Source organism: Equus caballus, chromosome 29 (genome assembly GCF_041296265.1).
Source record: "Equus caballus isolate H_3958 breed thoroughbred chromosome 29, TB-T2T, whole genome shotgun sequence".
Classification (NCBI taxonomy): Eukaryota; Metazoa; Chordata; class Mammalia; order Perissodactyla; family Equidae; genus Equus; species Equus caballus.
In genome coordinates this window covers 21,958,049-21,971,758 of record NC_091712.1, presented here as the reverse complement: position 1 = coordinate 21,971,758, position 13,710 = coordinate 21,958,049, and the positions used below count along the sequence as shown (strand labels likewise).

General features: G+C 37.2%; 1 protein-coding gene across 20 annotated transcripts in view; it reads left to right on the top strand.

Moving 5' to 3' along the window:
* The window catches only part of MYO3A (myosin IIIA), a 218,021-nt gene that overhangs the window by 156,114 nt on the left and 48,197 nt on the right, over positions 1–13,710 (top strand). For all 20 annotated transcript variants that reach the window (XR_011433841.1, XR_011433842.1, XM_070254779.1 and 17 more), the window contains 4 exons: positions 2,840–2,993; positions 4,521–4,609; positions 6,953–7,082; positions 13,175–13,254. Coding sequence is in view for 18 of the 20 variants with exons in the window: in XM_070254779.1 (XP_070110880.1) it covers positions 2,840–2,993; positions 4,521–4,609; positions 6,953–7,082; positions 13,175–13,254 (453 nt within the window). In the remaining 2 variants the exon portion in view is untranslated. The remainder of the gene's footprint in view (positions 1–2,839; positions 2,994–4,520; positions 4,610–6,952; positions 7,083–13,174; positions 13,255–13,710) is intronic.

The window sequence follows — 13,710 nt, the reverse complement described above, 5'->3', positions numbered from 1 at the left end:
GGCGAATAAAGTTCCTGTCATGCAGTTTTCTAATGAGAGAGAATAATAAACAAGTAAACATGCTAGAAATACCATGAAAAAATTTAGAGCAATGGTACTCGGCGTAGAGAGTGATGAGCTGAGGAAGGGAAGTAGTTGAATTAGTCCTGGAGATGGGGGAAGGTCTCTCTGCGGTGGTGAGACCTGAGTGAGGAGAGTCATTGTGGTGTTAATCTGTGCTGAGTAATCTGTGGTTAAATTTCCACCTGCGTTAGAAGCCACGCGGAAGCTTGCAGCCTCTCTCAGCCTGTGGTGACCACCCGTCCATGCTGCTGTGTGAGTCTGAAGACTCAAGTTAATAATCTTGAATAACTCCTGCAGTGGCACTTTGGCCCAAATAGTTAAGCTTGTTGTTTAGGCCATAGCTGTGGAGGTACACCTTCCGTGGACTTTCTTGCTGCTGTGTCCTTTCACAGCTCACACTCAAAACTCAATGAAAAACAAGGGAGAATCTGACTAGGGCATGAGGTTTCCTAACATCCAAGTCTGCTTTATCTTGCCTCCTTGTTAGATACTTAGAATGCTTGTCCGTCTACCATTTTGGGAAAGGGAACTCAGGCCATCTGAAGAGAGTAAGGGTTATATAATCCTTCCTGCTAAGCAGTTCAGTTTTCCTGCGCTTAATAACTCTACTCATCAGCTTTAAATGTATCTTTAACGTACAGGGCGTAGCAGAGGACTTTCTGAAGAGCTCTATGAGCTTCATTTCTCTGCATATGCTTAAAAACAACTAAGCATTTTGAGACCATAACTGCTTTAAAATGCATAATATATAAGTTGAGGCATGATCATTTTACTAAAAGTGCTTTATAAATCTTGAGTAATAACGTTTTTTCTCCATTGGTTTGCCTGGAGTCCGTAACACTAACAAGTATCTTAAAGAGGAGCTCCTAGTTTTCCAAGTTACTCATCTCTGCCCTGTATGACCTGCCACAAAGCACTCAGTGGATTTTGACACAGGCAAATAGAAATGACAAGTGCGTTGGTTTGGACCTTAACCTCATGTGCTTTCTGTATAAAACATGCAAAACCTCTTTTGAACTTAGCGGTTGCCATTTAAACTGTAATATGCTGTCAGCATAATGTGTCTGACTGTAAAGTGATTTTAGGTCTGCATACTTCTCCCAAGGTCACCTTCAATGAAAAAGCTGTGAAACTTCAAGACCTTGTTTCCATTTGTTTGTATTGGATACACTGATTGTCTTTCAAGTGATTTACCTTTTAGAACGAGTTCTGCCTCATTTTTATGTATTAGATTTTGTTTTATTTAGAAATATACAATTATTTTTCCTGGTGAGACCCTTGACGTGAGATTTCAATTCCATGAGGCTCCAAAAGTAGTGATTAAAAGTTTGGGCTGATCAAATGCCCCATTTGCCATTGGCTGAATTCCTCCAGGAAGTGGCCAGAAATAAGCTCTCTTTCTCTGAACTCTTGTAATACATCGCATATAGCATTTATCTATCCTATGTTACTTTGCATTTTGAATGTATATCGCTCAAATTATATTGTAAATCCACTGAAGAAAGGGAATTTGTTCTAAGCATGTCTTTATCACCCATCATAGTGCCTATTAAAAGGTATTTAATGAACATATTTAATTAATTAAAGAATGTATTAAAATAATAATATAGGCTAGATAATAGTAATACGAACAACTAGACTTGGTGGTGAACATGATGTAGTCTATACAGAAGTAGAAATATAATAATGTACGCCTGAAATTTATATATTGTTATAAACCAACGTTGCCTCAATAAAAAATTTAAAAACATATTAAGATTCCTTTGCCAATAATAATAATAATGAAAATAGCCTGCAATTTGAACTTGTGCATGATGCGGAACGTTCTGCCAAGTGATTATTTGATCCCCTTGCCCAGTGATAGTTGCTTTATCACCTGAAAACCGGCGAGTACTCTACATGTAAGCATCGCTGCAAGTCATAGTTCAGAGGTCACGTATGTCCTCTTTGACAGACTGTGGCACTGGGGTAGGGGCGCGGTATGAAGGCAAAGTCATAGAAACAAAGTTGTAGCACAGTTCTTCTTGTCCATTTTGTAAAATAGATCAGCCCCTATGTTGTGTTGGCACCATGACCTTAGAGTAATTGTTGTTCATCGTCTTTATTTTATGCATCTTATACTCAACAGCACATGGCTATTAATGTACCAGATATCTTTACTTTGTTAGATGGAGATTGTTACCTCCATTTAGTAGATGAGAAAATGGAAGCTTATAGAGTAAGAAAATTCATAGGATTACTTGGCTAGTTAAGCAGCAGAGTCTGGATATGAACCCGTGAGTTCTCAGTTCTGAATCCGTTGGTTGTCCCTATGACCCACAGCTGTCCACTCTACGAACAATGTACATGTCATCGTGACTGAAAAGTTATGTAAATGTTCTTGAGAGATCCATTTCTGAAACTCGATAAAAGGCTTAAATTGGGGGACGTGTAACCCTAAGATATACCTAATTAATATTCTGTAAATCCTGGAACATAGTTATATTACTGCTCATTAACAACATAATCGCTTGCATTTTGAAAGCTTAAGATGTCTAATTCTAGTCTAGAGACTAGAAACTTTTCATTACTATCCTGAGTATAATCAGTGCTGACTTTAATGAACTAGCAGTGCAGGGAGAAAAAAACAACATGATACCTTCAGTGTAAGGACCAGGTATAGGGAGCAAATTATTATAATATGTGTAAAGTAGAATGTCAGGTAATAACTGCCAAGCTACATATTAGTCACAAAATTTTATGCGAATTTTTCTGTATGTATTATTTCCTGTTATAGAATGAATACCTAAATGAAGATGTTGATGCTAGAGTTATTGAATACGAAGATAACCGGCCCCTCCTAGATATGTTTCTGCAGAAGCCAATGGGTTTACTATCCCTACTTGATGAAGAAAGTAGATTTCCCAAGGCAACCGACCAGACTCTCATAGGTGAGTTTTGAATTTAGTGTCTTAATAGTTTTCTGAATATAGTCATGTAATTCTGAATGATTAAAAAAATTTTTTTTAATGATCTGGGAGAAAGTCACAAAGCCTGCATATATAATGTTAAAAAAGAGTCTTTGGATCTAATATCTGGACCAGTCAATGTTTATAAGAGGGTGAAATATTTAGTGCTGAATTAAACAAGTTTTGATATTGACTTCTCCTTATATTATGGCAGAGCCCCAACCATAGGATCTTATGTTAGAAATGACCTCAGAAATTATCCAGCCCCAAATTAGAAATTTGAGGGCAGGGCAAAAGGAAAGCACTAGAATTTGAAAGGAGATAGTTAACAGGAAGGGAAATAAATTCATCTGTGATGTTCTAGTCATTTATCTAATAGAGGCAAATAGCTTCACATACCTTAATAATCTCTAGGTTACAGTACATTAATTAATGTTCATGATAATTATCCTGAGTCATCAAAGAAAGATTAAACATATTCATTTTTTCTGTTTGAGAAGGCAGAGAAGTGTATACTATATTTAGGAAGATTATCATCTAAAATACCTTTAAAAACTCCTACTCCTTAAATTTAAAAAAAAACTTTAGATTTTTCAGGTACCTGAAAAAAATCACTTTTTAAAGTGGAAACACCATGCTTTCTGATGGTAGGAGATATTCATTCTGTACAATAAATACTTACAGAAAAACTGGATTCACATTTTCTCTCACTTACTTTTGAGGATATACAGAGTCTGTTTCCTACCATTAAGTCGGTGGTGTTGCTTCCTTCTGATTCACTGACTGGCTTATTCTGTCCTCTGATTGGACGACACTAGATGGGAAAGGAAATAACCCCAAGGTTGCGGGGAAAATCATTTCATAGCAGTCACTTGATTTTGGTGTTAAAATGTTACTTCTAGGACATGGAGTAAAAAGTTCTCTGAAGGTGGTAAATTGTTAAGAAATGTAACTGCCTTTCTGGTCCTATTGTGTTTCCTGTGCAATCAGTAATAACTTGTAGCTCCTCTAATAGAAAGGAGAGCCAGAATAGGCTCATGGCTTCACAAGAAACTGTGCTTCAAAAACCTCTTTGATCGGTTAGTCTCAGGTAGTTCCCTTTCCTGTACCAATGGTTCTCAAAATGTGGTCCCCAGACCAGAAACATCAGTATCACCTGGGAACTTACTAGAAATGTGACTTCTTGGATCCCACTCAAGACCTACTGAGTCAGAAACTCTGGGATCGGGACCCAGCAATCTATGTTTTCATAGGCCCTCTTGGGATTCTGATGCTTGCTAGGGTTTGAGAACTGCTGCCCTAAATCATAACGGAATGGTAAAATTCATGGTCTTGTGTTTTGCCTTCCCATTTACAATTATATTCCAAATTTGCATATGTTAGCTATGTCAAATTTTCTGTCTTTTTTCACTGCACATTGTTTTATGGTGAAAGAGATGATTCTGTGGATCAATATTTTTGAAAGATCTCCTACATGCTTCATATTGGAGTTCAATTTTTTTCTTATAGAAAAATTCGAAGGTAACCTGAAATCACAGTACTTCTGGAGGCCCAAAAGAATGGAACTTTGTTTTGGAATTCACCATTATGCAGGAAAGGTAAGAACTTTGAAGAATTATGACTTTCTCTTTAGTCTTTTGTTAAATAATAAAGATACACATGAAAATTATGGGCCAAAATATTTGTAGATGCTTATAATGGGATGGCCATCTGTTTCTGCCCCTATCTCGTCCTAACTCTACTCTCCAGCTTCCCACAATCTGTCCTATCCTTTGCCAACCCACCCCTCCCCCGCCCCCGACTCCAGGGCATCCACGTCTAGCATCTATCCTGAAAAGGTGAAAAAAATAATCTTTCTCTTAGTTTGACAAACACAAGGTTATAGGTTTTCTAGAGGAATTTTTATTAATAAACTAAGGGAAAATAAGAAAGAAAAGAAAGGGGTAAGCCTCAAAGAGTCTATTTTTCTGATCCTAAGATTTGGCTTTGGGTGAGATTGGCTGGCAGTGGGTACCTGTTTTTTCCTTCTTTTGATGGTAGCTGGGGACCTTTTATATAAACTGCCTTTTTGGACTTCAGGTGCTTCTCTCTCCACTGCAGTCTTTGTCTCTCCTCTCTCCCGACAAGAGAAGGTGCTGGGCTGAAGGTATGCTCAGATTACTAAACTAACCGAGATAGATGGAATTGACTAATGGGCTGTTATGCAATTAAAGGAAGAAATGTTTATGTATTGATACACGCACATTCCCACACCAGAGCAGACCTCACATATGTTTTCCTATACCCAGAGAACACTTTCTTTCCCTTCTGCAGAGAATAACAGGTCCTTCCCTCAAAACGATGTTAGAAATATTGGAGGACTAAGAGGATATTAAAATCAAGAAAGAAAGCATAGGGGCTGGCCCCATGGCCGAGTGGTTAAGTTCGCGCGCTCCGCTGCAGGCGGCCCAGTGTTTCGTTGGTTCGAATCCTGGCCGCAGACATGGCACTGCTCATCAAACCATGCTGAGGCAGCGTCCCACATGCCACAACTAGAAGGACCCACAAGGAAGACTATACAACTGTGTACTGGGGGGCTTTGGGGAGAAAGAGGAAAAAAATAAAATCTTTAAAAAAAATAAAAAATAAAAAAACAAACAAGAAAGAAAGCATAGAATGAGAAATTCATAAGCAAAATAAAATAATTATACTATCTTCCAAATAAACCTCTTTTAAAATATCCATTAAGAATTCCCTATGATCATTTTATCCAGTTGTTTTTAACAATTGTATTAGTCTGCTCAGGCTGCCATGATAAAAATATTTCAGGCTGGGTGACTAACGCAACAGAAATTCATTTTCTCACAGTTCTGAAGGCTACGAGTCCAAGATCAAGGTCCCAGCAGGGTTGGTGTCTGGTAAGACCACTCTTCCTGGCTTGCAGATGGCTGCCTTATCACAGTGTCCTCATGTGGCCTTTTCTCTGTGTATGTGAGCGGGTAGAGAGCGATCTTCCTCTTCTTATAAGGATATCAGTCCTATGGGATTAGGGCCCCACTGTTATGACTTCATTTAACCTTAATTACATTCTTTAAGATCCTATCTCCAAATACAGTCACATTGAGGTTAGAAACTCAACATATTAACTTTGGAGGGACCCAATTCAGCACAAAGCAACAACCATATTGGATTCATCCTACAGAAATCTTTGGGTTACATCGATCTTTAGAAAGTCTTATGGGGCCGGCTCCGTGGCCAAGTGGTTAAGTTCGCGCGCTCCTCTGCGGCGGCCCAGGGTTTGGATCCTGGGCGCGGACATGGCACCGCTCATCAGGCCACGTTGAGGTGGCGTCCCGCATCCCACAACTAGATGGACTTGCAACTAAGATATACAACTGTATACCGGGGGGGAGGGTTTGGGAAATAAAGCAGGAAAAAAAGAAAAGATTGGCAACATTTGTTAGCCCAGGTGCCAATCTTTAAAAAGAAAAAAGAAAGAAAGTCTTAAAATTATTTGTAAGTGCCAGAAACACAAACGCCCACAGCATATCTAGACCACGCTACTACTGAGACAAAATTCTATAATGGGCAATTCACTGCCGGTGAATCAATTATCATAGAAATGAGAATGCCTTGGTGGCCCCAGGGTGCTTCCTTACTGCCGCCCCCAACTCTCTAAATGGAGGAAGGAAGTGCACCAAATTTCCAACAGAAGAAATGAGAGGAATCAAATGTCTTTGGTGATTTCAATGCAGAATCAGTGAGACACAGATTTTTCTCTGACAAGATATGACGTAAACCTGGAGAGGTTTGCTTTCCTGGCCAAGTTGTAAGAGACTGCCTTCATAGATCTTTGTATAGCTGTCACTCAGCACAGAGTCAGCTCTCAATAAATATCTGTTGATAACGATGATGATGATGACATCGATTGTGATAATGATGATAGCATACTTTATCAACAGGTCTTCTATAATGCAAGTGGGTTCTTAGCTAAAAATAGAGACACTCTTCCAACTGATATCGTGCTGCTTTTGAGGTCATCAGAAAACAGTGTGATTCGGCAGCTAGTCAACCACCCTCTGACTAAAACAGGTAAGCTAAGGCAATTTCCTTTAACTGAGAAGGTTCCTCGGGCCCAATCAAGTAGTTTCTGACTGATTTTCATGAGTATCATCCTCAGTTTTTCGTGTTGGTTTGTTTTCAGCTCACTAAGTATATCTTTGTTAATATCCTCTGCCCAAACCATCTGAAGAAAACATAAAAATGAATATAAGGAAGCTAGGTTTTGTTTAAAGAAAAGTGTTTGAAGCACTCGCCAAGAAATGTGGTGCTATCCTAGCTACTCAGTAGAAGAATGCTCTCACCTCCAAAGTTCAGAATTGCCTGCTGTTTCAGGACTGGGCAGCTTCTGGATTGTTCTTTGAGGTTCTACAGGTTTAGTGAGCTCTGCCTTATTGATTAAAAACTCACATGCCTTTGCTCCACCCAATCATATAATCCTTGCATTTGCTTTTAAGTAAAAAAAATTTAGTTTGGGTTGTTTTCTTTAGTGGAGTTTAAAATTGTTCTCTTCATTTCTTTTTTTATAGATTTATTGAGGTATAACTGACATACAATGAACAGCACATATTTAGGCAGTAAAACTGGAAGAGTGTTTGATGGTAAAATTGGATGAGTTCTTGACATACGTAAACACCTGTGAAACCATCACCACAATCAATAGTGGACATAGTCGTCACCCCCAAATGATGTTTCCTCGTGACTCTGTAATCCCTCCCTCCACTCCTCGCTGCCCCTATCCAATTGTTCTGGCACCATTTGTTGAACAGGTTGATCTTCCCCCATTGAATTGCTCAGGCACCCTTGTTGAAAATCAATTGACTGTATTCTATTTCTGGACTCACTATTGTGTGTCGCTGGTATTGGTCTATCTTTATGGCAACACCAACTTCTTGATTACTGTAGCTTTATAAAAAATTTTGAAATCATGTAGTATAAGTTCCCCATCTTTGTTCTTCTTTTTCAGAGTTGTTCAGGCAACTATAATTCCTTTGCTTTTCCATATAAATTTTGGAATGGATGTGTCAGTTTCTACCAAAAATCCTGAGACTTTGATTGGGATGCACTGAAGCTATAGATTAATTTTTGGAGAAGTGCTGTCTTCACAGTACTGTGTCTTCCAATCAGGGAGCATAGTATAGCTCTCGATTTACTTAAGTCTTCCTTAATTTCTCTCAGCAATATTTTGTAGTTTTCAGTGTACAAGTCTTACCCATCTTTTGTCAAATTATCTGCTCGTATATCACTTTTAGGCTATTATAAATGGTAATTTTTAATTCAAATTCTGTATGTTGCTGGTACATAGAAATACAGTTGATTTTAGTATATTGATCTTTTGCCCTGCAACATCGGTAAACTTGTTTATTAGAGTAACTTTTTGTTTGTAGATTCCATAGGATTTTCTACATAGATGATCATGTCATCTGTGACTAAAGTTTGCTCTTTCTTTTCCATTCTGTTTACTTTTTATGTCTTCATCTTGCCTGGCTAGATGGCTAGAGTCGCCAATACAATGTTGAATACAAGTGGCGAGAGTGAACATTCCTGTCTTATTCCTGATCTTGGGGGAAAAGCATTCAGTTTTTCTCTAAGTGTGATGTTAGCTGTAGGTTTTTCATAGTCCAGTATCAGGAGGAGGAAGTTTCTTTCTATTCCTAGTTTGCTGAGTTTTTATCAGGCATGCCTGTTTGGATTTTGCCAAGTGCTTTTTCTGCATCTATTGAGATGGTCATCCATTTGTGTTTTTTTTTAATCTGCAAATATGGTGAGTTACATTGATTGATTTTTAAATGTTATACCAACTTTTTATTCCAGAGAAGAACCTGACATGGTCATGATGCGTTGGACTTTTTATTTGTTGCTGGATTCAATTTGCTAACATTTCGTTAAGAATTTTTGCATCTATGTTCATGAGAGATATTGAACTGTAGTTTTATTCTAATTTTTTTCTGACTTTGGAATCAGAGTAATACTGGCCTCATAGAATTAATTGAGAAGTATTGCCTCCCCTTTAATTTTCAGGAAAAGTACAATGAGTCTTATTTCTTCCTAAAATGCTTTGTAGACTTCATCAGTGAAGCCATTTGAGCCTGAAAAATTTGGGGGGGAGAAGGTTTTTGACTACAAATTCAATTTCTTTAATAAACATAAGGCTATTTAACTTATCTAATTTTTTGAATGAGCTTTAATAGGTTGTGTCTTTTAAGAACTTTGTTTTATCTGTGTAGTCAAATGTATTTACATAAAGTTGACTATAATATTCCCTCATTATCTTTTCAATATCTGTAGATCTTGAAGTTATGTCAGCTCTCTCATTCCTGATATTGATAATTTGTGTCCTCTCTCATTTTATTCTTGATAGATTTTCTAGAAAGTTATCAATTTTATTGTTATTCTCAAAGAACCAGTTTATGGTTTCATTGATTTTTTTTCCTATTGGTTTTGCTTTCTATTTTGTAGATTTTTTTGCTTTTTATTGCCTCTTTTCTTCTATTTACTTTGGGTTTTATTCTGTCTTTTTCTGATTTCTGAGGTGGAAACTTAGATCAGTGGCTTAAGAAAATGTTTGTTCTTTTCTAATATATGCATATATATGGGTTATTATAAGTCTTCTGCTTAATTTCTAAATATATTAGGATTTTCCAGGTATCTTTTTGTTATGGACTTCTAATTTAATTCCATAGTGCTCAGAAAGCATACTTTGTATGATTTAATCCATTTAAATTTGCTGAGACATGTTTTATGGTCCAGAATATGGTCTGTCTTGTTTTATGTTTCATTTGCACTTGAAAATAATTCTGCTGTTGTTGGGTGGAACGTTCTATAAATGTCAGTTAGGTCAACGTGATTGATAGTATTGATCAAGTCTTCTGTATCCTTGCTGGTTTTCACTCTCCTGGTTCTATCAGTTACTGAGAGAGGAGTTTTGAAATATCTGACCGTAATTGTCAGTTTATCTATTTTTCCTTTATTTATATCAGGTTTTGCTTCATGTAATTTTAAGGTCTATTATTGGGTGCATAAACATTTAGAATTGTTATATCTTCTTGATGAATAGCCCCCTTTACTATTATTAAATGGCCCTTTTTATCCCTGGTAATATTCTTGGTTCTGAGATCTACTTTGCCTGATATTAATATGAAGACTCCAGCTTTCTTACTATTAGTGGTTGAATGGTAAATCTTTTTTATACTTTTAATTTCAGCTTATTTTTGTGTTTATGTTTAAAGCTGGTTTTTATAGACAGCACATAGTTGGACCTTGCTTTTTTAAATGCAATTTGATAATCTCTGTCTTTTAAGTGGAGTGCTCAAACTATTTACATTTAATGTGATTAATGATATGGTTGGATTTGACTCTACCACCTTGCTATTTGTTTTCTGTTGGGTGCATCTGTTTTTTTCCCCTAGGCTTCACTTGGGTTCCCCTTCCTGCACTGCAGCATAAAACCTTTTCAGACAGAAGCTGGGGTAATCATAGGCCTCACCTCGTTTGTTCCCCTCTCTCAGGGCTTGATTTCCTGTACTGCTTGGTGCACAATTTATGAAAGCTGTTGTTCCTAGACAAATACTGTATGATTCCATTTACATAAAGTACTTAGCGTAGTTAAAATCATAGAGATAAAGAGGAGAATGGTGGTTGCAGGAGCTGGGGGTGGGGGGAATGGGGATGGTATTTAATGGGTATACAGTTTCAGTTTTACAAGATGACAAGAGCTAAGGAGATGGATGGTGGTGGTGATTGCACAGCATTATGAATGTATTTAATACCACTGAACTGTACACTTAAAAATGGTTAAGATGCTAAATTTTATGTTATGTGTCTTTTACTACAATTTAAAAAAAATGGAAGGAAAAAGAACCCTATTGTTCCCTATATTTTGTATTTTTTTTTTGTTTCGGTTAATCCAGTCTGTTACTTTATCTTGCCCAGAAGCAAAAGTCTTCAGTTTTGATTTTAACAATCATCATCTCTTTGTGTATCCACCAGCAGCATCTATACATCTAACTTCATGTTTTCCACCCTTATAAAATATGCAGTCAGGTTCTCAATATTATATTATGTCTCCTGACTGTCAGCAGAACAGTGTCTAGTTGGCTGGGGAGAAGAGAAGCACTTCATAGTCAAAGGTGTTTCAGTACCTGAGAACTTCAAAGCTATCAAAGGCATTTGGGCTTTATATTCACTTAGATATGCAAACATATAATAATAATAATAATAGATAGCTTTGTTTAGAAATTGCAGTGTGCTAGCCACTGTGCTAAGTAGTTTCATTTACTCCTAATAACAACATTATAAGGAGGTACTACTTTTACAGATGAGATGTTGAGGCTTGGAAATGTTGGGCATCTTTCCTAATGTTATCCCACTGGGAAGTCTTAGAAGTAGTCTTGAAAGTTCAGGTTCTTCAATTCTATATTATGCTGTCTCCAAGATGCTAAAATAACCCTGGCCTTCTCCGTGTTTGGCTTCAACTATGAAATGTAGTTTAGCCATTATTAGGGGAAAAGCCACCACAAATCCCTGCAGCTCACATCTCTAGTTTGGTTTATGACAGGTTTCTTCATCAGGCCAACTATAAAAGCAAACTAGATATATTTTCTGAAATTAAGATCTGTGCTCATTTTACTTCTTGTTGATATGCAGAGATGAATTTTTAAAAGGCTTTTGTTTATTTTGTTAAATAATTTGATAACTAATGTATAAATTTTGTTAAAGTGAAATTATTAATCCTTTACTGAATTTCCTCTACTTTTTTAAGTTTCCAGATAGACTTAAAATTTTGCTTCTTACTTGGCTAATGTTAAGTTAATGGTATCTATTAAGTACTCAGTCTATCCTAATTAATGTGAACTTTGTAGATTCATCATGCTTCCAAGAAACTTCCAAGTCTGTGGTAATTTTTTTCCAAATCTTTCCCTGGTAATCCTTAAAAAAGAGAGAGAACAATAAGTGAGATTCCCGGAGCTGCTCCTCTGAAGATCACCGGTTACTCTCTCTGTCCACTCTGCGGTCTTCAGTAAGTTTCAGGCTTGAAGACTGAAGAGTGTCGTGTGCCGTCTCAGCCCAGCACGAAGTCGTCCCACACGCCCCTCTCAGCATTTTTCCTGGGGGAACGAGGGAAGAGGGATGTGAGCAGAGCAGAGGCATTGCCAGCTACATCCCAGGCAGGCTTCATTCCTGTACCACCATCTCAGAGCCAGTCTTTGCAGCCACAAAGAATGTGTGGGATTGGCCTCTATTTGTCATCTAAAAGAGTGAGAGTGAAGAAGAATGATCTTCCTGAAGTGATACTGAATTCTGGAGACATTTTGAACATTACCATTAGGATGATGAACTCTTGGATTGTGGGTTGGTTAGTTTATTGTGCTTGGGGGAGATGGGAGACCAGTGAAAGTGAACTAATGTTTCCAGGCACCCACCATGTGCCAGACGTATTATCACGTATCAAAATTCTGTGAGGTAGGCATCATGATCCCCATTTTATAGATTCAGACTGCAACTCAGAGACTAAGTAAATGATCCATGGGCAAAACAATTTAAGTATTACAGCTGGTATTCAAACCCAGGTCTTCCTGGCTTCCAAGGCCATAATCTTTTCACTACATCATAATTTTTTCACAGCATTGGGTTGTGTACTTTTGTGTAGCCCTAGCACCAGGCACTGTTTCTGAGTGTTAGGTTGAAAATGTCCATCCTCTCAACCATACTTGGTTTGCTTATAACCTCTTCATGTGAATTAATGATCTGCATGATTTTTAAGGCCCATTGTAAAGCTTACTTTTGCCTTAAAGAAAATCTCGTATGCAGTTTAACAAACACAAAAAAGCAGCAAATTGCTCCCTTTATCATAGTCACCCTATATCTTGTAGCAATTAAAAGGAAATCCAACATTTACCCTACCTTTTCTCTTCTCCAACGTGGAGTTTTTCTGAATTTAAAATTTGTTACACATTTTCACGTATTATTTTATCCCTGAGTTTCTCAATAAATAGTTAACTAAGCATGTGAGTCTGAATATTGTGGGGTCAACAATGTTTATTTTAACATTTAAGTAAATGGGGTATATCTTCTAGCTATAAATGATTCTAAAAGGTAAATTAATTTTATCTACATTCCCATAGGTAACCTGCCACGTTTAAAAACTCAAAATATAACAAATTATCAAATGAGGACTTCAGAAAAAAGAACCGACCTGACAAAGGTAAGAAAGTGCACTGTTCGTGGCAGCGGTTCTAAGAACCTAACCTTTACAATGGCAGTGTTTTGTGCTCCTAAAAATAAATAGCCTTTTCCTTAGTTTTTCTCCCTCTGATCTTTTTTTTCTGCTTGAGCAGATATTTATGTTATGTTCATATTACTGCTAGTCAGTAGAATAATCATGCGTTTCTGATATATTCCTAACTCATCATTTATAGCTCGTGTTAGTATTACACTAAGACCAACTAAAATGTATTAGCTAATTCAAAGATAATCACATGCTATGCCAGACCAATTCCAATTCCAATGAGACTAGCAAAACAATTACCTTAAAGTAGAACTATCAATGACATTTTGTTCTTTTGTGTGTATGAAAGCCTGGGCTATGATAACCACGTGCTCCCTGTAGATCATAAAGTACCATAAGCACTGAAACATCTCTGTTTCCCTTGGTCTTCTT